General features: G+C 46.1%; 1 protein-coding gene across 1 annotated transcript in view; it reads left to right on the plus strand.

The window, feature by feature from the left end:
• The first annotated feature begins 5,630 nt into the window (after positions 1-5,630).
• The window catches only part of LOC139047835 (uncharacterized), a 77,527-nt gene continuing 59,726 nt past the window's right edge, over positions 5,631-23,431 (plus strand). The window contains exons 1-3 of the mRNA XM_070521970.1: positions 5,631-5,708; positions 15,769-15,775; positions 16,369-16,758. Coding sequence (XP_070378071.1) covers positions 5,631-5,708; positions 15,769-15,775; positions 16,369-16,758 — 475 coding nt within the window. The remainder of the gene's footprint in view (positions 5,709-15,768; positions 15,776-16,368; positions 16,759-23,431) is intronic.

A 23,431-nucleotide genomic window follows, 5' to 3' on the forward strand; every position in this document is an offset into this window, starting at 1 on the left:
CGCGATCTCGGGTTGAGCAGCCCAACATCATAGCCGCTAAACAACACCGACGGGTAACGTTATAAAATCAAGAAGTTCATGAACATCATGCGCTTTTTTTGCTTTATTTGAAATGGCTGCGTTCTTTAGACATAAATATCGGACGGCATTGTATGTAGAAATCTTGTGTTACAATTTATTTAATAATTACGCATAAGCGTCTTCCACTCGATGGCACTATGCCAACATTGTGAAACACGGGCAACGCGGGAGGCAAGTTGTCGAGAAGTTGGCTCCTGCTTTCACCTTGTTCTCGATTTGCCAACATGTTGAGGCTTGTAAGCCGATTTGCTTATTGCCGATGATCGTACTTATCAGGCGTGAAACCGGTGGTAGGTTGGGGACCAGTGCTACCGATGACCAATTCTCAAAACTGGCGGTAGTGGGTAAATAAGGATTCCCCTTAAAGGTTAATCAAAGCTTTGTGTACTATCTGAGCGAGTGGAGTCGATACTGTTGCGAAACAACCTTTTCGTTTTCTTCCGGGGTCACTCCGTCCTCCAGTCGCCCGAAAACATCAGCACGAAAATACTGTATTAACGCGACCGCGTTAAGCTCCCCATGTCGAAGAATTTCCGGTGTCGGCGTCCGGCGCCGGCGTCCACGTAAGTGAAAATTCCGATATATGTTTGGGTACACGCATATGCCATGCCTTGCCATATCACATGCGGTATATGCGGGTTATATCGCCACACTATTCTACCCCTAAAGTCGTCCCGCCGCGGTAGCTTAGCGGCTATGGTGTTGCCCTGCTAAGCACGAGGTCACGGAATCGAATCTCGCGACCTCGATGGGTTGGTGTGCGCAGAGACAGGTAGCTGCACAGCGGCATTCTGCCTACTCTCCTTCGATATGTCGTCCCCTGGCCGCCTGGACCTTGCAGTTTGGTCTGCAACAGTATAAAATGCCGCCGTCACCGAGGCCTTGCGAACATTACGCGCTGATTCCGCATGTAATGTCGTGGGTCTCACGGAAGCAAAGTCATCGTTACAACATTTACGGCATGGCCTGCCTCGACAGCAGTTTACAACGCAATCTCTAGCAGTAATTAAAGTTTGATTGAGCAAGGAATTTATTGCCGAATTTCAATGGATCGCATCCCACGTAGTAATTCAAAGAAACGAAAAGGCTGACGCTTTTCGACGACTAGCACTGACATGTGTCCCAAGAATAAGAGCGCTAAAGGGTTTTCAGAGCCTTAAGGATGCCATGCACATTCACTTTAGCGCGATCCACTAGCCTTCGCTCCAAGCATGTGTGACCCATGCACTTAATTCAGAAGAAACAACGCTGTTGTACTGAATCACAACCGACTCCACGGGCACGTCGGCTTGGTTATTCAAGACTGCGCGATTGCGCTTCCGTGCTTTCTGCTTCCTGTGGTGATATCGGCGACATTCATTCACTCATTTCATTTTGATATGCCAGTAGTCCGACACAGAAAGGAAAGCGATAGTCGACAGCCAGCAAATTAATTGTCTTTGGCAAAGAACATTTGCAGATGTCTTTTCAACCGGAGGGCCCGCGGCATTAAGGAAGGGAGACCAGCGACTGCTTAATGCCTTCATGCTAGACACGAGGCTCTCCGACATCAGGTGAAACACATAGTGACAATCACAGGAGGCTCACAGGGAAACAACTTCCCACTAGGTGTACAAAGCTAAATCCGCCTGCTGCAACACCACCACCACATATCTGTTCAACAAATATAAGCGCAAATGGGGAACGCCGTCGGAAGTTTCTCCACGTCAATGCAGCGGAGGGTCTATGGTGTACGAATGGAGCAGCTCACTGCATCGTGTCCGCCTACCCGTCCCCCTCCTCTTTAATAATCTTTTTGACTTGTTGCCTGGCTGGGAGAGCCGAGTCCGCTATCCGTGCCATCTTTCTTCACGGCGAGTTTACGTGCTGGCGCGCTCTCTTCCATACTCGTTCAAGCTTTCTTGTTTCTACATACTAAAAGAAGAAGAACCACCAGGAAGAAGAAATTAATGAGTTCGTCGCGTGGCATACACTGGAACGGAGCACACAAATCTTTAGGGGGGAAGGGGAGAGTTCAGGGCATACGGATACGCCACAGTGGATCCGCGTTTGGATCGAATATTAACACGCTATATTTTTCATGCCACCTTCGTCATTTCCTCGCCTTTATGACATTGTCATCATACCTTGGATATATCGCAGTCATCCGTTATTTTCTTATTATTCTGCCCTGAACCCATCCACCTGTGCAGAGTACCCAACCGCACTCTTAAACTGCTTAAGCTATACGCCTTTCACCTCTTGTTTTGCCTCCCTCCTCCTTCCTCCTTGGTGATGTGAACGCCATTTTCCCCCCGTTTTCACTCAGTCACTGCCACTGCGTTGTCACATTCTGACCATCACGCCGTCATCTTCAAGTCATCACCATTGCATCGTCGTCGCATAGTCGCCGTCAGGTTGGCGTAGTCGTTTCAGGGGCGTCATATTGTCGTATCGATTTAACTCTCTTCATGCCTTCGTAGTGACACCACCGTCGTTGTCACAGTTTCACACAGGAGACGACGATGGCATGATTACGACGATGTGACAACGACTGCGCAGTATGGCTCAACAACCGTGAAAGTTGACGCCGTGATGTTGCCACGGCTGCTTGTGTAGGAGCCATCACTAACAGTTGGCTCTCAAACGTAATTAATGATTGTCGTAAAATAAAGCAAGGGTACATCAAGCTTACCTTGCGTGTATTCCTCTGTAATATGCAATACATTCATTGCTATGTTTGTTTTTTTCAGAAGTCCGCAAATGTGGCTTCTCGCGTCGCATATTACCGCCTTCACGTCGCAAGTAATCTACTATAAGGCTGCGGAAGTGAAAGCTGAAGGTCTTGTTCAGCAAAGCCGCCTGCATGGCATCTCCGAAGATACCATGTGACCACGGAGTCGGTAAGAACGCGCGGGCGGCGTCAGATGTTCAATCCTTATAAGGAGTGCTAACAGAGGCTTGCTACTTTTGAAGAGCGTGAGATATCGATTATACAGCTTCACTTTGATGTATCAGTTGTTCTCACTGGCATACATCTGCGAAATATTTCTGTATAATCATTTCTGCGTTGGGGGCTTCGCAGTGTTTTAGTTTACCAACTACCGTAGCGCGAACAGGTGCGAATGAAAGAACGGCGGTACAAAATGTTCTTCAGTATATGCGCAGGGTTCCAACATTACATACCGAATAGGGCAAGAAATAGGGAAAGGAAAGGAATATTTGGAAATATTGTGTAGGCAAAACAAGCGCGCAATATGTACTTTAAATGGAGCCAAATCTCTATACTCACTGCCAATCTATCATATCTTAAACAGCCTCGTGACATGATCTGCCAGTTGTTCTAATTTGGCGTACATATCTCACTTGAATTATAAGGAACAGTAATGGAAAAGTTCAAAGCAAATAATTTTCAGTGTTCCTTCATGTCCTTTAAAACAACACCTCCACAGACAAGGTAAATAATCGTGAAACTATATGTCTTGACGCAAACCATCTATCAGTATGGTTAGCATAGGTGGTTGCTTGCTAAAACCGCATGTAGCGAAATCACAATTGCTTAGGTATGTCTTGGCTCCACAATAATCATATTGACACGCATACTATAAGTCTATACAATGAACGCATTTCACCTGCAAATGAATGTTAGAAGTTATCGATCAGCGCAAGACGGGACTTTTGGTACCGGAAGGTTTTCAAATTTTTTCGAGAGACCCACTTGTTGTCTGTGTTGTCGCCGAGTGTCGACCAATAAAATTCCTTGGGCGCCGGAAATATTGGTGCACATTCGAGAATTTTCGCACCGACGATTACGCTGGAAGGTACATTAAGCAATGTATAAATAGCAGGTGCGTGTGATGTCCAGATATGCGGTTCATCACCATCGCTAACACATAGTTTCAATAATAATAACTGGGGCCCTATAACGAAAACTATTCCAATGTTTTTTTTTTATTCCAATCTCCTGACGGCAGTGGCGTAGCCACCGACGCAAGCATAGGGTGGTGACCCACCGTGTTGTCTGAACAGACAACTCAAACTCTCTCCTCATTCATAGGACGTCGCTTTTGCTTGCTTGAAAAACGAATAACATTGCCTACATTAAGCGGCTTGTCTGATCTAATTGGCTTAAGAGGTGAGGAGCCCACTCAAGCGGGGAGGCATTCGATGGGACTGAGCCCCTGCACTGAAAATCGATAACCGGATGAAGAGGTTGGTGCCGGCGTCTACGGTTGGTCCGCTTTCACTTACTTAGCATGCGGTGGCTGGTAGAAAATCGCTGCGGCACGTACCCGGAGCTTAAGAATGGCGCTAAAACGGATCCTCAGTAAAGAAGAGCTGACCTAACGAGGTCGTAAACGTGCCGAAAGTGCCCCAAAGCGTTACACGTCCACGCAAAAACATTTATCATACACAAATAAGCCCATGCTCTCTGGCGGGAGCGAGCTGCCAGTGCCTGAGCGCTCGGCGGCCGCCATCTTTTATTCCTTTCGGAACGGAGCAGCCTGCGGCTATTCAGAAGAAAATTCACTTATGTTGGGCATAGTAATGCACCTTTAACGCGTACACGTCATTTTGACGTGGTGAGTTCGGCGGTTTTGTGACGTCGCGCGGTAGGCAGGTGAAGTGGGTGCGGCCCGAAAACTTTGTACCATTAACCGAGTGCTAATCGCAGAAAGGCGTCGAATCAGAAATAAAAATTTTTGTTTTGTTCGGACAAGTTATGCATAATCAGTGTGTACATGTGATATCAGATCGGGAGCTATCACAGTTTCTGCGACGTCGCGTAACAGACAGGTGAAATTCGGGTGGTCCTAAAAAGCTTTTGTCTTATCGCGGTGGGCTGATTGCATAATTGCAATAGAAAAGTCTGGGAATACTGTTACGTTATAACGCCTCTGGTGTCATGTCGCAGGCGTCCAGACTGGCGCAGTCCTGTGCAAAACGTACTAGAGATGAGGCAATATCGATTCGACGGGAGAAAAAAGCATTGTTGATAATGGGTAACGTATGCGTCGCCGTCTACATTGTCTCTTGAATACGTACATGGCCATAGTGGAAGGACAAAATCTTCTGCTCTGACAGGTTGGGGCGGCGAAATATCAGCGGCATCAGAGAGATAGCTGCCCGCAATATGTATACGCGGTTGACTGCATAAAATGACAGCAGATGCAGCAGAAAAGAAATTCCAGCCTAAGATGATCGGATGGAGCACACGATGGAAGCCCAATACGCTGGATATGATGGGGCAATCCGTGGATGAGGACACGAGCGGTACACTGTCCTGCAGGACAAACCGGACTGTCATTGGCGGTACATAAGACCGGGCAAACATACGCAGTTTGTACTTTGTGGAGACGGAAGCATAGGTCGCGAATAATAACTGAGAGGGCCGCACTAGTATTTGTAAGCGCTTCGAGGGAAACACCTTCCACACAAACAGGCAGTAAATTTGCCATGCGAGCAAGGAGAATTCTGACAGGATATGAACAAGCAGATTGTGCTCCAAAACTGCAGCTTGTGGTTTTCCGAATGGTCGGCGAAAGGACTGAAGGAAGGACGCAGGGGCGATGAAGTACGGCGCACCGGTGACGGAGAGCGACGACGGAGTGAGCCAGAAGACCGAGACATGCCTTGGGACAGTGGAGGTGAGGATGAGCCACGTGACGATGGTCTCCGGGGTTCAGGAACGTAGGCTTGAGGTCTGGGAACGTAGTCTCTCTCATAGATGGAGTAACCACGGCGGTCATCTTGCCGGAGCCGGTGCCAGAAACAAGATATATAACCACGAATGCCACAGTAGAAACATACTGCGCAAGCAGGACTGCCCAGTATATGATGACCAGAGTGGAGCTCCAGGGGGGCACCGGTAGAGCACGAGGACGTGGCAATCAAAGCATGATCCACCACTTGTAAGACGATGCCTGCTACGAAGAGTGAGCACTTTATTTACAACACAACCGCACGAACCAGTCAGTCAGTCACAACCATAAAAAAGGAGGATCATAATTATTAGCTGGGTACATACAGATGAAAACAATAATGAACGAAAATGCTTGCGCTCACAATATATATATTCCAATATGTCAACGTGCTGACGTGTTCCCCCATTGGATGGACATGCCGATAGAGAGTACGACAAAATCTCTTACTCTAAGCGCGTTTCGTGGACCGGCTAGGCTGCAGACACTGAAAATGCCGCGCAGGCACACAGGACTTGAAAGGCCAAACAATATTCATAGTGAGCACCATGTAGTGCCAGTTCACGTGTGTCGTTTGCCTTACATCTGGTCTACTGCAACGTTCAACAGCAGAAGCAGAAGAAAAATGGGAATTTATACTCCACTACCAGATATTTACAGTATTTCTAATGCACAAAACATACACGACCCTTCGAGTGCACAGTACGTCGCAAACATATCACACTTCACCTGTTTTTTTACCACAATCTCAGGCAAAATGAATCAGCACAGAAAAAAAAAACATGCAGATCCCACGTACTGCGGGAATTGATGCAAACGAAGAGTTCTATGCTGGTTGCTTTGACTGACGATAATTACCGCTGATACTGATAGCGAAAGGTCAATTTCTTCAGTGTTTCGTCGGATACCAGATTGGTGAGTTGATGTTAAACTTCATCTTGTGTGCACCACTGCTCTTTGTGTGCGTAGTGCAATGACCCCACAGGGAGAGGTATTTGCTTGAGGCGTTGTTGTGTGCCATATTTCATAACTTCTCACAGGGTTTAGCATCGTCATTGCCTCGCATGACAAATGGCATCGTGGCAGAAGTACTAAACTAGCACTTGATCAGGGGACTGTACTTGACAGAACGATGATCGGATTATGAAGAACGCTGTATTGGGGCACTCCGGATTATCTTGGCACTCATAATCATCATCATCATTAATCGCGATCTCCAATTACCCCTGTCCTGTGCCAACCGATTCCATATAGGTCCCGCAAAGTTCCTAATTTCATCACTCCATCTAGTCTACTGCCCGTCCTCTACTGCGATTCCCTTCTCTTGGTACCCATTCTCTTACCCTAATGGTCCAACAGGTATCTAGTCTGCGCATTACATGACCTGCCCAGCGCCATTTTTTTTCTCCTAATTTCTATTAGAATATCGTCTATGCCCGCTTGCTCTCTGATCCAAACTGCTCTCTTTCTGTCTCTTAAAGTTATGCCTAGTATTCTTCGTTCCATCACTCTTTGTGCGGTCCTTAACTTGTTCTCGAGCTTCTTTGTCAGCCGCCAAGTATCTGCGCTCTATGTCAGCGCCGGTAAAATGCACTGATTGTATACTTTCCTTTTTAATGATAACGGTAAGCTCACATTCAGGAGCTCAAGATGTGTGCCGTACGCGCTGTAACCCATTTTTATTCTTCTGTGAATGCTAGCCATCCACAGCGCCATAGACCTGCAGAGAATTTGCCGATCCGAGCGGGAGTGACCAGGTTTCGCAAAGGTCACTCAGTAGAGTCCATCGAACTGAAACTTGCGCTCAACAGGAGTTGGACAGGTTACAAGTCTGCCTTCCGTTGGAGAAATTTGACACTTGCTCGGATATGGCGCCCTACTCTCGACACGTAAAGGTTCAGATAGGGCTTAAAGCGACGCCGGAAGCAAGGACGAGGAATGCCTGTTCGCGCCCACCACTTTTAACCACCGTGGGTCCACCACGAACAGGGAGCGAGCGCAATTTCAAGATTAGACCGTTGGAGCCCGACAAGCACTCACATGAGCAAAATAGCTCATCTGGCTGAAACGGTAATAAATGTATTTTGTGTATTACTGTGTTACTTCACCCACTTTTCATTGCCTATCTATCTATATAGCTATCTATATGTATACTTCTCTATATCTAGCCTAACCGTGGATCTCCGTAACGCGGGGCCGCGCATTGTGAGTACACGCTCCGCGGAGTGCGGCACATGCTAATGTGTTCCCCCATTGCATGGAAGTGCCCATAGAGCCTACCACAATATATCTTACTCTCAGTACTAATAGCTCTGAGAATGCCACGCAGGCGCTCAGGATATGAAAGGCAAAACTATATTCATCGTGACCACCACGTATTCCCAGCTGTCGTGTGTTGTATATAGACCAGATATTTGCAGTATTTACCACATACAACACTTGCATGACCCTTCAAGTTCACCGAACGTCGCAAATAAATCAAACTTCAGTAGCATTGTTTGCTGGGCCAGTTGGTGCATGGTGAACGAATAAGGGGTTCCAGCAAGTACGGACGCGAGCACAAGTAAGAAGAAACGGACAGGACCACAGGACAGGACAAGTCGTAAGTCCAGCGTTATCCTGTCCGGTCCTTCTTACTTGTGCTCGCGTCCGTGCTTGCTGGAACCCCTCATACGTTCAAATCACACTTCACCTATTTTTACAAAAATATCAAGCAAAAGGGCTCAAATTACAGAATAATAGCGAGAATGTAAAGCGTTGGAGACATTACATTAAATGTAGAGTATTAGTTTTGTGAAACGATGACACATGCTGCCTTATTACTTTCTGTTGCTAAACTGCTGGCTGCAGTCGAGTTTATGCAAATTTCTCGCTTCACTTCTCATTCACCGTCATTCATATATTTTGTTATTTTTTGTCAAAGGCATGAAGTGATGATCGCATAGGACAGGCCTGTGATTCTTTCTAGCCAGGAACTTGGTGGCAGCATGTCTTCGAGGCATACCTACTACAATCTTCTCCATTCAGCGTTTAAAATGCGCAGACTGTTCACCAAGCCATGGAGCGCAGTATTATATATTAAAGAAATTAAACATTCGAACCAAGCGAAACGAAGCAAGTAAATGAACACTGGGCTCCATGCGCTCTTATACAGAGTAGTTCAAAAGGAAGGTTAGGGATGAAGCAGTCTCTCAAGTTTGGTATCTGAGGCCTTGCTGATGCAACTCTTATGGGCTGGGCGACGTCCGCAGCAGTAATGCGCTGCTAAGGCGCCTAAGAGCAAGTACTGGGCCCCCATTTCCATGCGGCGCTGGGCACCGGCCGGTTTCTAAAAATGTAGTGGTATAAACTGAGTCAGCTCGACCTGAAGTAATCTTGTTTGAACGTTACCTGCACCCTCGGTGTACCCCAGCTACCGTCGACAGGCACCCTTTCGACTACCGAAGTAATGTTTCTTGTGCTAAACCACCTGAGCAGAGTTTCAGATCAACCTACAAGTTTACAACGACGGGTTGGCGTGCGCACAAACAGATAGCTGAGCAGCGATATTCTGCATACACTCCTTAGCTGTGGCGTGGTCTGGCAGCCTGGATGGCGCAGTTTCGTCTGCAACAGTGTAAAATGTCGCAATTACCGCGGCCTTACGAAAACTGCCCGTCTATTCTGCACATAACATCATGGTGCTCATGGTCACAAATTCAGCATTGCATCATTTACTCCATGGCCTCGAGAGAAGTTTAGAAGGCAATCTCTGGCACTGATTCATGTTCTAATGAGCAAGGGATTCAACGTCACATTTCAATGGATCCCATACCACGTAGGAATTGAAGGAAACGAAAAAGCTGACGTACTTGCATGCCTAGAACCGACATGTGCCCCAAAAGTACGAATGCCAAAGATTCTTCAGAACCTTAAAGATCCAACCCGCATTCACTTTAGGGCGATGCACCAGACTCAGTACCAAGCCTGTGTGACCAGTGGACTTACTCGCGAACAAGCAACGCCGTTGTACTGCGTCAAAGCCGACTCCACGTACATTTCGTGTGTGTTGCTCAAAACTGGACGATGCGCTGTGTGGGGATCCGCTCTGTGCTTTCTGCGGTGATATCGGCGGCATCCAACATTTCATTTGGATACGCCAGCAGTTCCACACAAATAGAAAAGTGACGGTCGACAACCTGCAGGAGAATGGTCTTTCGCACTGGGCTTTTGAAGACGTCGTTATCCCCGAAGGGCCCGCAGCAAACAGGAAGAGAGAGCAACGATTGTTGTTTGCCTTCATGCGAGACACGGGATTCTTCTACAAAAACGCAAATCGTGAACACCAGTGGAACTTACTCCACGCCAATGCAACAGGAGACACCGCGCATGGACGCAGCAGCTAGCTCCATATTGTGCGCTTCCCCCTCCTCTTTATTAATCTTTTTGACTTGTTGGCTGCCGAGGAGAGCCGAGTCCGGTATCCGTGCCAGCTTTCTTTACGGCGAGTTTACGTGCTAGCCAGTTCTCATCAATACTTGCTCAGCCTTTCTTATTTCTACAGACCAAGAGAACAGGAACAGCCTGAAAAAGGATCTAACGAAATTGTCACGTGCCGTACACTGGAACTGCGCCCACAAATTTTAGGGACGGGGAGTGGTAAGGACATATAGATATCCCGCACTTGATGACTGCTTGGCTCTAATCGTTGGCGTTGGCGTTGGCGACAGGCGATCGTTGTCATGCCATCGTCATCATTTCATCATTGTTTTTAGTATTCCTGTATTTTATCTTTCCTGCCCTTACACCATCCCCCTGTGCAGAGCACCCAACCAGACACATAATCTGGTTAACCCATAAGGATTTCACCTCTTGTTTTCTCTCCCTTCTTCTTGCTTCTTTGTCAAGCAATTATCATTGTTCCATCGTTACCAATCGGTCGCTACCGCTGCGTTGTCATATTGTCACCATCATGCCGCCATCTTCCAGCCGTAATCATTGCGCCGCCATTGCAGAGTCGCTATATTATGGGCGTAGTCGTTACATGGCCATCATATTGTCGTAGCTGTTCAATTCTCGTCATGCCTTAGGCGTCACATCATTGCTGTCATTCCGCAAGTGGGGATGACGATGGCATGACGATGACGTAGTGACAAGGACTGCGCAGTGTTGCTCAACGATTGTGAAACTTGACGCCGCCATGCTGCCGCGACTGCTTATGTGGGAGCCACCACTAAAGTTGGCTTTCAAATGTAATTAATAATTGTTGTAAAATAAAACCACGGTACATAAAGCTTACCTTAAGTATACCTCACTGCAATATCCAATAAATTGTTTGCTATGTTTTTTTTTTTTTTGCCAGCAATCCGCAATTGTGGCTTCTCCCGTCGCATATCACCGCCTTCACGTTGGAAGACCTCTACTGTAAGGCTGCAGCAGCGAAAGATGGTGGCGTTGTTCAGCGAAGCCGCCTGCACAGAATCCCCAAAGAGACCATGTGACCACGGAGTCGGTGAAAAGGTGCAGGCGGCGTCATATGTTCAATCCTCATAAGAAATGCTATCAGAGGCTTAGTACTTGTATAGAGCGCGAAATGGCGCTTATACAGCTTCGCTTTGATGTATTAGTTGTTCTCCTTAGCATGAATCTGCGAAATATTTTGGCTAATGATTACTGCGTTTGGGGGTTCCGCAGTGTCCCAGTTTACCGACAACCGTAGTGCCAACACGTTGAATGAGAGAACGTCCATGAAACACGCTCTTTAGCATATTGATAGCACTTGGCAAAATTTTATACATGCAGAATTAAATGCTGCGGAATGGCACCTTATCTCGACTTCCAATGGAGCCAAATCTCTGCGCTCAATGCCTACCTAGCATATCTTAAAAGCCACAGGACTTGCTCTGACTATTGTCCTAATTATCCATAGACGTCTAATTTGCTTTATAAAGCACACTAATGTAGAAAATTATAGGAAATAATCTTTAATGTGCCTTAATGTCCTTTAAAACAAGAGCACCTCAGATAAGGTAAATACGCGTTAAACTCTATGTCTTCTCGCAAACAGCCCAACATTATGGTCAGCCTAGGTGGTCGTTCGCTAAAACCACATGTAACGAAAATTGAATGCGAAGGGACCCTATACATGCTTGTCTTTGCTCCGTACTAATAATATTGACACGCATACTATATGTTTATAAGGTGAAAGCATTTCATCGGGGAGCAAATGTTAGAGGTTATCGCTCTGCCGAAGACGGGCCCGGTGGTACCGGAAGTTTCTCGAATGTTACTGATGGTCCCATCTGTCGTCTCTGTTGTCGCCGACTCTCGACTGATCATATTCTCTGAGCGACGAGCATACTGGCTTACATTCTAGAACTTACGCGAGCTCCGATGATTACGCTGGAAGGTACCTTTAGCAATATATAAATAGCAGGTGCGTGTGACTCGCAGATCAGATTTCGTCGATCGTCGATTCCGTTTCTGGTATCAGTCTAGTTCAGTTTCGCGTGGTTTTGAGGGCACAGGCACGCAAAAACTTAGTTTCATGATTCACAGATTTGCTACACGGTTCTTCACCGTCACAAACGCGTGGTTTCAATAACAACGCCTGTTTTTACTAAATGCAACGTACGCTGACATGCCGTAACACGTGGTTGTAAAGCATTGGATAAAAGAATATATCGTGCTTTGTACTGTACTTTAAGAGAAAAGCACTCCTTAGGAATCATGAAAGACGAGACGGGGCATTTAAGCCATGCGTTGTATACAGCGCAGGGCATCAAAGCAGTACCGCAGACAGCGCGTCATGCACAATGCATGCAAATCGCGCCGTCTATGAAGGGGAAACATCTCTTAGAATCTTCTTCTGTAGCTGTTTGATGCACTTACAGCAACTTAGAGCTCTTATGTTTTCCTTTTGACTCGATTGGGAGGTTAGAGATCAAGGCGAAAAGATAATGTCTGTGTTTCGTTTTAACAGTATTCCGGCATAGAACATTGACAGATATTATTTGCGGTGCATGCAGTACATGCGGCTTAAATTGCCACACCATCCTGTGCTGCAATGGTGTCGCGCTGCTGAGCACTAGGACACGCTATGAAAGCCCAGTCACGGCGGCCGCATTTCGATTTGTGTGAAATGCAATAACCCCTATCTAATAACCCCCTAACGTGCATAACCCCCTAACGTGCATTGAGGGCACGTTAGGGGGTTATTGGAGTCACCCATCTGGAGTCACCCATTACGTTGTGCGTTATAATCAAATCGCGGTTTTGGCATGCAAAACTCCACAGTTCATTCTCATCACTCAAGCTGCTCCTACCTTGTCTTACATCGTTGGCTTAGGTATTTCTCAGAATTCTGAGTGATCGCTCACAAACACATTTTATGAAATAAAACAACGCCAGCGTGCTTTTGATGTCAAGTTTTCTCAGACTGAAATAACTGCGTGAAAAAGTCTGAAACAATATCAGAAGCCTGATAATGGTGTAACTTTTCTAGCGGGACTGTGCATACAAGCGGCCGCATTTCTACCAGAAAGCTCGCCTTCGTGCATAGTGTTCGCCGCCAGCATTTCCTGTAAACGTTATGGTTGCATAAGCCGCAGTTGACGGTAAACGTAAGCAGCAGTCAGGGATCTACGAATGCTATGCCGCTCTACTGTTAAAGGCGAAGCTTAAGCGTTCTCCATCTTTTTTCCTCAAAAGAAGACCAATAGACGCTTGTATTTACTACGACCTCTTTCCAATCGTAAATGTTCCATGAGGCACTGAGCATCGTGTCGATGTGAAAGGTTAGGCGATCGTAAAAGAAACGTCCAACCAAAAGGGACAGAGTAAAGTTGCGTCGCAATGCGACGCAGCAGATAGTACTCAAAAACGCAGTAGAGGGCTAAAAGGGTTGAATGGCTGCCGGCCGATTGCGTTCTCGTAAGCAACGGAAGGGCAGATCAAACAGGTTCACTTGGTGGTGAGCCGTCACGCTCGCGAACAAGTGAAGCATCCGCAGGCGCCATTCGAAGGCTACATGCAGCATGCCATCTTTACGAACTTGCTCGTCGTAATGCATTACATTACATGCCAAGTCGAGGAACTTTCAGCGGGTTACAGCGTAAATACATATGCAACGACAGCTGCTCGAACAGTTGATGGAAAGCGTTATCTTCTTTCGTTATCTCATACATACGGGCATCGACAACGTCGTGGTTTTTCTTCCGGGAATTTATTTGGTACTTCAAGAAAAATCTGTGCAGGAAAGCGTGCAGAACTGAACGCCAAAGCAAATTTTCGTAAAAGACAAAAAACATTTATGCAGGTCACACACATTGTGCTAATCGATGTTTTAAAAAAGCACTTAGCAGGTAGCTTGCTATCCAGTACCGTTTGAGGTCCTTCGAAGAGTTAACAAACGGGCCAACGTGTTTCTGTAAGGCAAGCAGATGTGCTTCACGCGAGCCTTTTCAGTGACGAGAGAAGGAAGACAACGACCGTATGCTGCAAGGAGTTCACGGCATTTCATTCGTTTTTCTCCGGCAACAGCTGCCACAACCTATTCCGTTATGATATTAGCAGGTCACAAAGGTGTTTCCGTCTAACACCGCATTTCAAGAGATTAGTTACCACGAGGCGATAATTGGAGAAAGTGACACGCTCCATCTCATGCCACGAAGGAAAGACAGTGACAAATCCGAGCCTGCTACGATAATAGTGCCAGTACACGCGTTCGAGCTGGTTCTACGTCACGTGGCTCACGCGTTAGTCATTTTAGAGAACTAGTTTGCGTTCAAGCACAGCTAGTGCAAATGATGAAAGTCCTGTGTTTCTTTTTTTTTTTTCTGAGAGAATGCAAGAGTAAATTTTCTCTAAGTGAGGTGGCACAAGTTTGAAGGGATAGAACTCGCAAACACTTCGCCTCCTTTCAAGACACCTGTCATGCACGACTAAATCGACTGTGTGTCAGTCCATACATTGCGTGTCTGTGTCAGAACTACGATGTTGATGGTGCTTCCTTTACTTATCAATGTTTAGTGACGTTTTATATCTGCCAAAAGCAAAAAAAGAAAACCTAAATCGAATAAGTAGAAATTAAACCCTAATCTCATCAATTATAAAGTGTTCATAAATCAAAATGATCCATGAACACTTTAGCAGCATCCCCAGCAGCTTTGTCGTATCACACTACACAGTGCCGAAGAAAATTCGGTATTGTTTAAACAAAATGTAAAATTTAACTCAATAGAAAGAGGTGGACACACGAAGTATGAAGCTCAAAACCAGGAACAGGGCCTGCGGCAGGAAATGGAAGATTTAGACCCAATCGCTACAGCTAATCCTGGTTTTGGGACGCAAGAACTGCAGGTCCTTAACGAAACTACAAAGCTTTGAGGAAAAAAAATTATGCATATCCGACACAGTGTGGCAATCGACGTAAGCGAAGCTTTCCGTGCCGTATGCTTTGCAATAATTAGCGGTGGTGTTGACGGCTAAAACTTTATTTTTTTCAGAGTTTAGGCTAACACGACAGTGGTGAAATGATGTTAAACGTTACCTTCAGGGCTTCACTGCTGTTTGTCTGCGTAGTACAAAGAACACAGCGGGAGAGGTGTTCACTTGAGGCGTTGTTGTGAGCCATATTTTGTAACGTCTGAAAGGGTTGAGCGTTGTCACTGCCTGACATGGCACATCGCGCTGTGGCGGAAGTATTAAACATGAATTGGATTATGGGGCTGGCACTTGCCATAGCCACAATCGGATTATGGGGGATGCCGTAGTGGCAGGCTCCAGATTAATTTTGACAGCGTGATGTTCTTTGACGTGTTCCAAAATCTAAGTGCACGTGCGTTTTCTATCTCACCCCCGTGTAAATGCAGCTGCCGCGGTTGGGATCAAATCCACGACCTCTAGCAATGGCATAGCATCAAATCTACTGTGCGGGCACTGAACGGTTGATTTGATAGTCGACCGCTTCTGTAGTGTCTCCTGGACCTTCCAGTGTGCTTTCATTATTGCGGCTCTGCTTTTGCAGGACCTGCGTGAGTGGCGCGTTTGGCATATTTGCATGTCGTTTATTTTATAGAAACACCAGTAACCCACTCTCCCATACCTTGAACTTAGGCTTATACAGTTTCCCCGTAACTGCGGTCGTATAGTAGTAGGGTTTCCTAGCCGTCTCACGTCATCCACCCCCCCCCCCCCCCTTCCTTGTATGGGAACTGCCACTTCTCCTCCCTACTCTCTACAGTTAGTTTAGTAGAACTTGTTGTTGGGCGAGTTGGTAGATATTAGCGAACATTGTTTAACTGCGCGAACAAACACAGTTCGTTTGTTTGTTCGCGCAGTTAAACAATGTTCGCTAATCCCTACAGTTATATCTGCGTCTACTCTGGCCTCGCAGGTTAGTATAAAGGGAAGCGCAGCGATTTCTGGAGTGCTTCTGAGGGAAGTCACGGATAATTACTGCTTTCAAGCGGCTAATATGGTTACGGCCATGGTGCTCTAGAGGGCATTGTGCACATTCAACGCGGTGGGGGGAAAACAAGTTTCTCCCATCGGCTTTTCTCTCGGACCCGTGCATGTCATCTATATGCACGCACTTAACCACACACCGACGCAACGCGCGAGACAGCGCAAGCAGCAGCAAGCAGCGGCAGCAAGCAGCAACAGCAAGAAGCAGCAGCAAGCAGCTGCAAGCAGAAGCAGCAAGCAGCAATAGTAAGCAGCAGCAGCAAGCAGCAGCAACAAGCAGTAGCAGCAAGCAGCAGGAACAAGCAGCAGCAGCAAGCACCAGGAGCAAGCAGCAGCAGCAAGCATCAGGAGCAAGCAACAGCAGCAAGGAGCCGCAGCAAGCAACAGGAGCAAGCACCAGCAGCAGCAAGCACCAGGAGCAAGCAGCAGCAGCAAGCAGCAGCACGACGCACCAGCATCAAGCAGCAGCTGCAGCAATCAGGAGCAGCAAGCAGTGGCAGCAAGCTTGCAAATTTTCGAGGCACGGGACATGTCGCTTCCACGGATGCTGGTGATTTATGTGCGGCGAACAAAGACAAATCTACTTTCTTCAGGGCACTAGATTCGTCGAGTGCCGGAGAGCTAGCGCTACACTCTACAGATCTATTTTTTAGCATTGACAACGGCCCAGAACAGCATAGAGCGCGACCTTTTCCCGATCTTCATTAGCACCATCGGATTTCAGTCAGCTGGTCGCCATTTCTGTGCTGTGACACCCTGGGACACATACAGGGAAGAGTTGGATAAATCCCCTTGTCAGCTGTTCGCAGATATGTCCCACAGCAAAAGTGTGACTACTTCAGTGATGAAATTGCCTGGTCATTTTCGTACTCCTGACATGAAACTAAAGAACCTTTGCGCGGTGTGTAGAAGAGCGGAGTGGAAACTAATTAGAAAAGAGGGAGGACCCTCTGCGAAAACTGCATATAATAGTAAAAACGCTCTCATCTCCCTGACATTCCCTGCGTGGGAGACACTCACTGCACGCTGGCGTGCGTCCTGCAGGACGTTTATTAAAATTTGTCCAATCCAATTCAAGATGCTCTCATCAGTCTTCTCACAAAAAGGTTAAAACGAGTTCACTTCCTGCATTTTGTGAGAGCTTATCGGCATTTACTTCCATGAGAACGATACGGGGAGTAAATAATTTCCTATCCGGAACGATTCGCCCACACAGACAATTCGAAACGCTTGCTTTAAAGCAAGCAAAAGATGTGCGAATCCATGCAGAAGAGTTTGCAGGTTTAAACGCCTATGGCAGATCAGCAGGAGCAGCGAAACGTATGTCATTTCAATCATTCCATACCATGGATACGCCATTCACCTTTTTTGAGTTGGATCTGGCGCTTAGCAAATTAAGAAGACGCTGTGCAGTGGGTACCGATTTGATCAGCAAACAGATGCTGACAAATTTGTCATACGAGCGAAGACGAGCTCTTTTGGACTTATTTATTTGAGTCTAGAGCACAAGAGATCCCAGAAGCGGGAAAGGCAGCACGGGTGATGCCAGCGCTCAAGTCGGGAAAGGAGCCTGGGAATCTTGCCGCATATCGGCAAGTATCGTTCACATCATGCGTATAACAGTTGATGGAAAGACTAATAGGTACAAGGTTAACTTGATATATTGAGCAAAGAAGTAGTCTGCCAACGTGTATGATCGGGTTTCGTTCGCGGTCCAGTGCCTAGGACAGTGTCTTGGAATTACTAAGCCACATCGAGCGCCGTCGTGTCTAGGGCCTTTCGACACCGACTTAATGCATTTGTCACCGGACGTACACTGGAACTGCGCCCACAAATCTTAAGGAAGGGAAGGGGAGGGGGAGGGGCTAGGACTTATAGATATCCCGCACTGGATTTTACTAGGCTCCGATACTAACACGCGATCATTGTCGTGCCATCGGCATCATTCCGACATTGTTTTTTAGTAGTCCATTATTTTCTTATCTTTTCTGCCCTTATCCCATCCCCCTGTGTAGAGTACCCAAACGCACACATAATCTCGTTAACCTATAAGCCTTTCACCTATTGCTTCCCCTCCATTCTCCTTCCTTCTTTGTCAAGTCATCATCATTCTTCCGCCGCCTTCGCTCGGTCACTGCCACCGCGCTGTCATACCCTCACCATCATGCCACCATCTTCAAGTCGTCATCATTGCGCCGTCGTCACAGAGTCACCGTCATGTTGGCGTTGTTGTTTCATGGCCGTCATATTGTCGTAGTGATTTGATTCTCTTCACGCCTTCGTCGTCCCACCAACGTCGTCATTCTATCATCGTTATTGGGTTTTCGTCGTCGCAGTTTTGCACAAGTGAGGACGTTGATGGCATGACGATGACAGTGTGGCAACGACTGCGCAGTAGTGCTCAACGATTGCGAAAGTTGACGCCGTGATGCTTCCACGCCTGCTAGTGTGAGAGCCATCACGAACAGTTGGCTTTAAAACGTAATTAAAAATTGTAAAATAAAACCAGTGCACGTAAAGCTTACCTCGCGTATACATCACTGTAATACGTACTACTTTCTTTGCTATGTTTTGTTGCTAGTAATCCGCAATCGTAGCTTCTCCTGTCGCATATCACCGCCTTCGGGTTGGAAGTCATATATTTTAATGCTGCAGCAGTGAAACCTGGTGGCGTTGTTCTGCAAAGCCGCCTGCATGGGACGCCCCCAGGATATGTGACCACGGAGTTGGTAAGAACGGTCGGACGGCGTCAGATGTTCAATCCACATAAGAATTGCTATCAGAGGCTTAGTACTTGTAAATCGCGCGAAACGCTGCTTATACAGCTTCACTTTGATGTATCAGTCGATCTTATTGGCATACATCTGTGAGATGTTCTTCGTCTAATGATTCCTGCGTTCGGGGGCACTGCAGTGTCCTAGTTTAAAAACTACCGTAGCACAAACACCTGTGAACAAGAGAACGTCCGTAAAAAATCTCTCCGGCATATTGACAGAGCTCAAACATAACATAGCAGTGAGCGAAAGGGTACGCTTGTTCCGAAACCTCGTTTACTTCTTCCAATGGAGCCAAATGTACATACTCAATGCCAAGCTAGCATATCCTAAAAAGCCCCAGGACTTGCTCTACCTATTGTTGCAATTGCGCTTAGATGATTAATTTTCTTTATCCAGAACAGTAATGTGAAAAATTGCGGCAAATAATCTTCAATGTTCCTTCATGTCCTTTAAAACAAGATCTCCAGAGACCAGGTAAATGCACAACGATGCGCCTTATGGCACCAGAAGTTTCTCAAATTTTCTCGATGGTCCCGTCTGTTGTCTCTGTTGATGCCCAGTCTCACCTGATCATATTCTTCGTGCAACGGTAATACTGATGTACATTCTAGAATTTGCAATAGCACCAACGATTCCGCTTGAAGGTACATTGAGCAATATATAAACAGCAGGTGGGTGTGATTCGCAGATCAGATTTCGTCGATCGTTAATGTGGTCACCGGCATCATCCTCGTTGAAGTGTCAGTTGCTTTTGTGGGCACAAACACTCCTCATAAAAGGGATAGTTTCGTGATTCACTGATTTGCTACTCGGTACATCACCATCAATAACACTTGTTTTCAATAATAACACCTAGTTTCACAAAGTGCAACGTACGCTGACACGACGTAACATGTAGTTGTTAAATTTTGCCGCGGTTCGCCTGAATATTTCTTGCGGAAATTGCCGTCTGGTTCTATGTCATGAGCAGGCGGAAAAGATATATCGGGTAAAAGAATACTTCGTGCACTCTTCTTGATCTATTTTACAAGAAAAGCACTCCTTAAGAATCGTGAAAGAAGTGGCGGGACATTTAAGCCATGCATTGACTTAAAGCGCAACCATGTTGAATATGGCGCGGAGCATCAAAGCAGCACCGCGGACAGCGCGTCATGAACAATGCATGCGAAAGAACGCCATGTGTGAAGGAAAAACATCTCTACAAAATGCTCTTTTAAAGCTATTTGGTGCGCTTCCAACTACGTAGAACTGTTGCATTTTCGTTTTGACTCCATTTAGGTTAGAGATCAAGGTGAACAGAAAATGTTGTTTTTTCCTTTAACAGTTTTCTGTCGTAGAGCATTCAGATATTTTTTTAAGAGAAAAACTACCGTCGTGCTACTACGTGTGAAATATAGCACGTGCGTAACTCATGCACTTTAGGATATTGGCAAGGAGGTTCATAAATTACATACCACTGACGGGTCCCCACTAAATTTGGTAATCCAGCGGTACGGTTGCCCGGATACACGCACAAGTGTGCAGGCACGGCCAAATATATGCAGATTGCCAACCTACGACATACTGAAAACCTACCGCACATGCGCTGCCTAGTGTACCAATTTCACCTGCATGTTTAATTTCCAATATAAACAACCAGCATGTAAAAATGTACAGAAAATATATTTCCAATTTCCTTCATAACCGTAAAAAAAAACAAGTCCCCAAGCAAGGCAAATATGCCTGAAACTATTTGTTTAGACGCAAATCGTCCCTCAGTACGGTCACAACACTGGGCGCTTTGTGCCCTAATTTGTGGCGCGTTCATGGTCCAGCATATATCTCCAAAAAATAAAATGAAATATTAGACAACAGAAAAGCCCTACCTTCCTGTAACTTCAAGAAATTAAACACTTGTTCACAGTAAGTTATGTTGAGAACTCACGCACGCCTTTCTTTTTCTCGCCGCCACAACAAGAATTGCGAAGACGTGCGATCCTGCCCCACCTGCGGCAAGTTGCTTTTTCATCCACTTTCATTGCCATTAATTTATCATTTCTTTAATGCAATTAATAAGCACAAGTATGTACCTACTAATTTCTGCATGTTGTCGTTGGTGTCTTGGTTTGTTGGCTTCTCATGATAGGATTTCGGCATTTAAAGTAATTTAACACGGACGCATATTAGCTTTGAATCGATTTATATGCTAGACATGAAGATGAACAAAAAACGCCTGTTTCTTCTTTCTTTTTTAATGGTTCCTGTCTTAGAACATTCAGTGCAAGTTTCTTCAAACTGCCTTTAAAGTTATAGCTATATTTTCGCTGTGTAGTATTCTTGAGGTTAGCAATTTCCTGTCAATGTAAAGTACGTTATGAAGCATTGTTTATTAAAAGCAGAAATGAAGCATTAGGTGGAAACAAGTGCTTTGTTCACAAGAGCGGGAGCCCAAAGTAAGCGCGAATGATCGCTGTGTAGACTCTTAAGTATGGACACCTAAACGACGCAGCCTGTTCTACTAGAGAAGTTGACATGTTTTTCCTCTGTGCTATGCCCACGGGGGTGAGAACTTATCGTACTGTTGCTCCAATTCTGCACTTACTTTAGTGTTGTCGACGTGTTGTAATATTCGAAGCGTATCCAAAAGGTATTCGCTTTTGCGAGTAGTCAATATTCAATTCTAATAACGAATTAACGATTCGAAGGCCGAATCAAAAAGGACAATTCTCGAATCGTCGTGCGAAAGATTCGAATATACGCATTGAATATAACCGTGCCATGCACTTTGGAGGTCATGCGCATGCTTCGTGGTGCTGGCTCTAGATGGCGCCGAGTGTTCTTAGGGAAGCGCGACAGAGAAGTCCGGCTGGAGCCCACACCTCGATAGCTAGCTCGTTATGACGGTGGCAGTACGCTGCTTTGCTAAATTGAATGAATGGTGATGTATTACAGTTGACGATCATCATGACATGGGTTCGCCCTCAATTTCAAATCGAGCTTTCTTTTCGAACCATCCTGGACTTTCAGGACCGTGGCTGCCACCTACTGCTCCTGCTCGTGCTTTATCGCCGAATACCTGAAGCTCGGCGGCAGGACTTCGGTGCCATCTTGAAGTGGCGGCTCGCACTACTTCGGCCGAAGGAGTAGAAGGTACGGGGGGGGGGGGCGGAATCAGGCTGCACATACGGTTCTTTGGCCTTTGTTGGAGAGGGACGAAGGAGCAACGACGCGCTGAGCCGCCATGAGACGGTAGGCAAGTTAGCGGAGAAGACGGCCTCACGTTCCGCATGCCTTGCACTGCCTCGCAACATTGTGGACGGCTTCATCTGCGTCTCCAAGGCCAGGTTCAGCACTCGCAACAAGCGGCGCAGAAAGCCAGCTTGCCTCTTTCAATCACTATAACAGCGGTGTCGTACAAGCTGCTTTGCATTGCAGAGCTTCTCGCTCGGTGCATCCTTGATCCAAATAAGAAAGTACGTTTTGAAAATGCCTCGTAAGCTTCGCTGTGTGTATATTCTAAACAGGAGACGTTGGATCTGCTGCCATTTTGCTATTGGAAACAAGCATTCGATAGAGACGCAAGCTTCTTCTCGTGAGTGATTGCCAAAATTTGATGCCTTCAGATTACTGCCTAATGAAACACACCGACATCAACATAACAGTCAGATATCTAAAGGAGCAAGTTCATTGTCTAAAAGGGACAGTGGTGGCTGGCTTATGAAGGCACTTCTGCTTTGTTTTTTATGCACAGTGCCTCCATTAATTCCTTCGCTGTCACATCTTTGTCACGGCAGACTACTGTTCTTTGATAATAACTGCGCTTGGCGCGTGTAGGTCTTACAGAGCGCGGCCAGATGCGAGTGGTTGTCCGATTTCGTGCCTGTCTTTCGTCTTCTTTCTGTGCGCCTTAGTAAAAACGAATTCCTGCCAACTGGCCCATATTACCATTCACCTGAGCATAAGTTGCTTTCGACAAGGGAGCAGCTTATTTTTACACGTTACTTAACAGGCCCCTCTGAAACATCTTTCAGTTTCAATTTTGCTTTCAATTTGTTTTCGTAAGTCTCATATATACGTTTCAACGAAGACGTAAATACAGAAGGAGGAGTCATAGTCAAAAGTCTGGACACCATACCTCCTGTTAATACGTACATCAAAAAATGATGTTCGATGAACAGCATCACGTTATTCAGAACCGCTAAAATCATAAAATGTAGAACGACGCTCAGTGAATACAATAACTCATGACAAACATTATTAATTATGAAAAATGCATAATCTATTTTTTTAAGGTAAACGCTCAATAAACAAGACGTTATGAAAAAATATAGTTACTAATTATTAACTATCTATTCAACAAATGTAAGCGCAAATGGTGATCGCTGTTGGAACTTCCTCCATGCCAATGCAGCAAGGGACATCGAGCATGTATGGTGCACCCAGTTGCATCGTGTCAGCCTCCCCGCC

This window comes from Dermacentor albipictus, chromosome 7, assembly GCF_038994185.2.
Source record: "Dermacentor albipictus isolate Rhodes 1998 colony chromosome 7, USDA_Dalb.pri_finalv2, whole genome shotgun sequence".
Lineage (NCBI taxonomy): Eukaryota > Metazoa > Arthropoda > Arachnida > Ixodida > Ixodidae > Dermacentor > Dermacentor albipictus.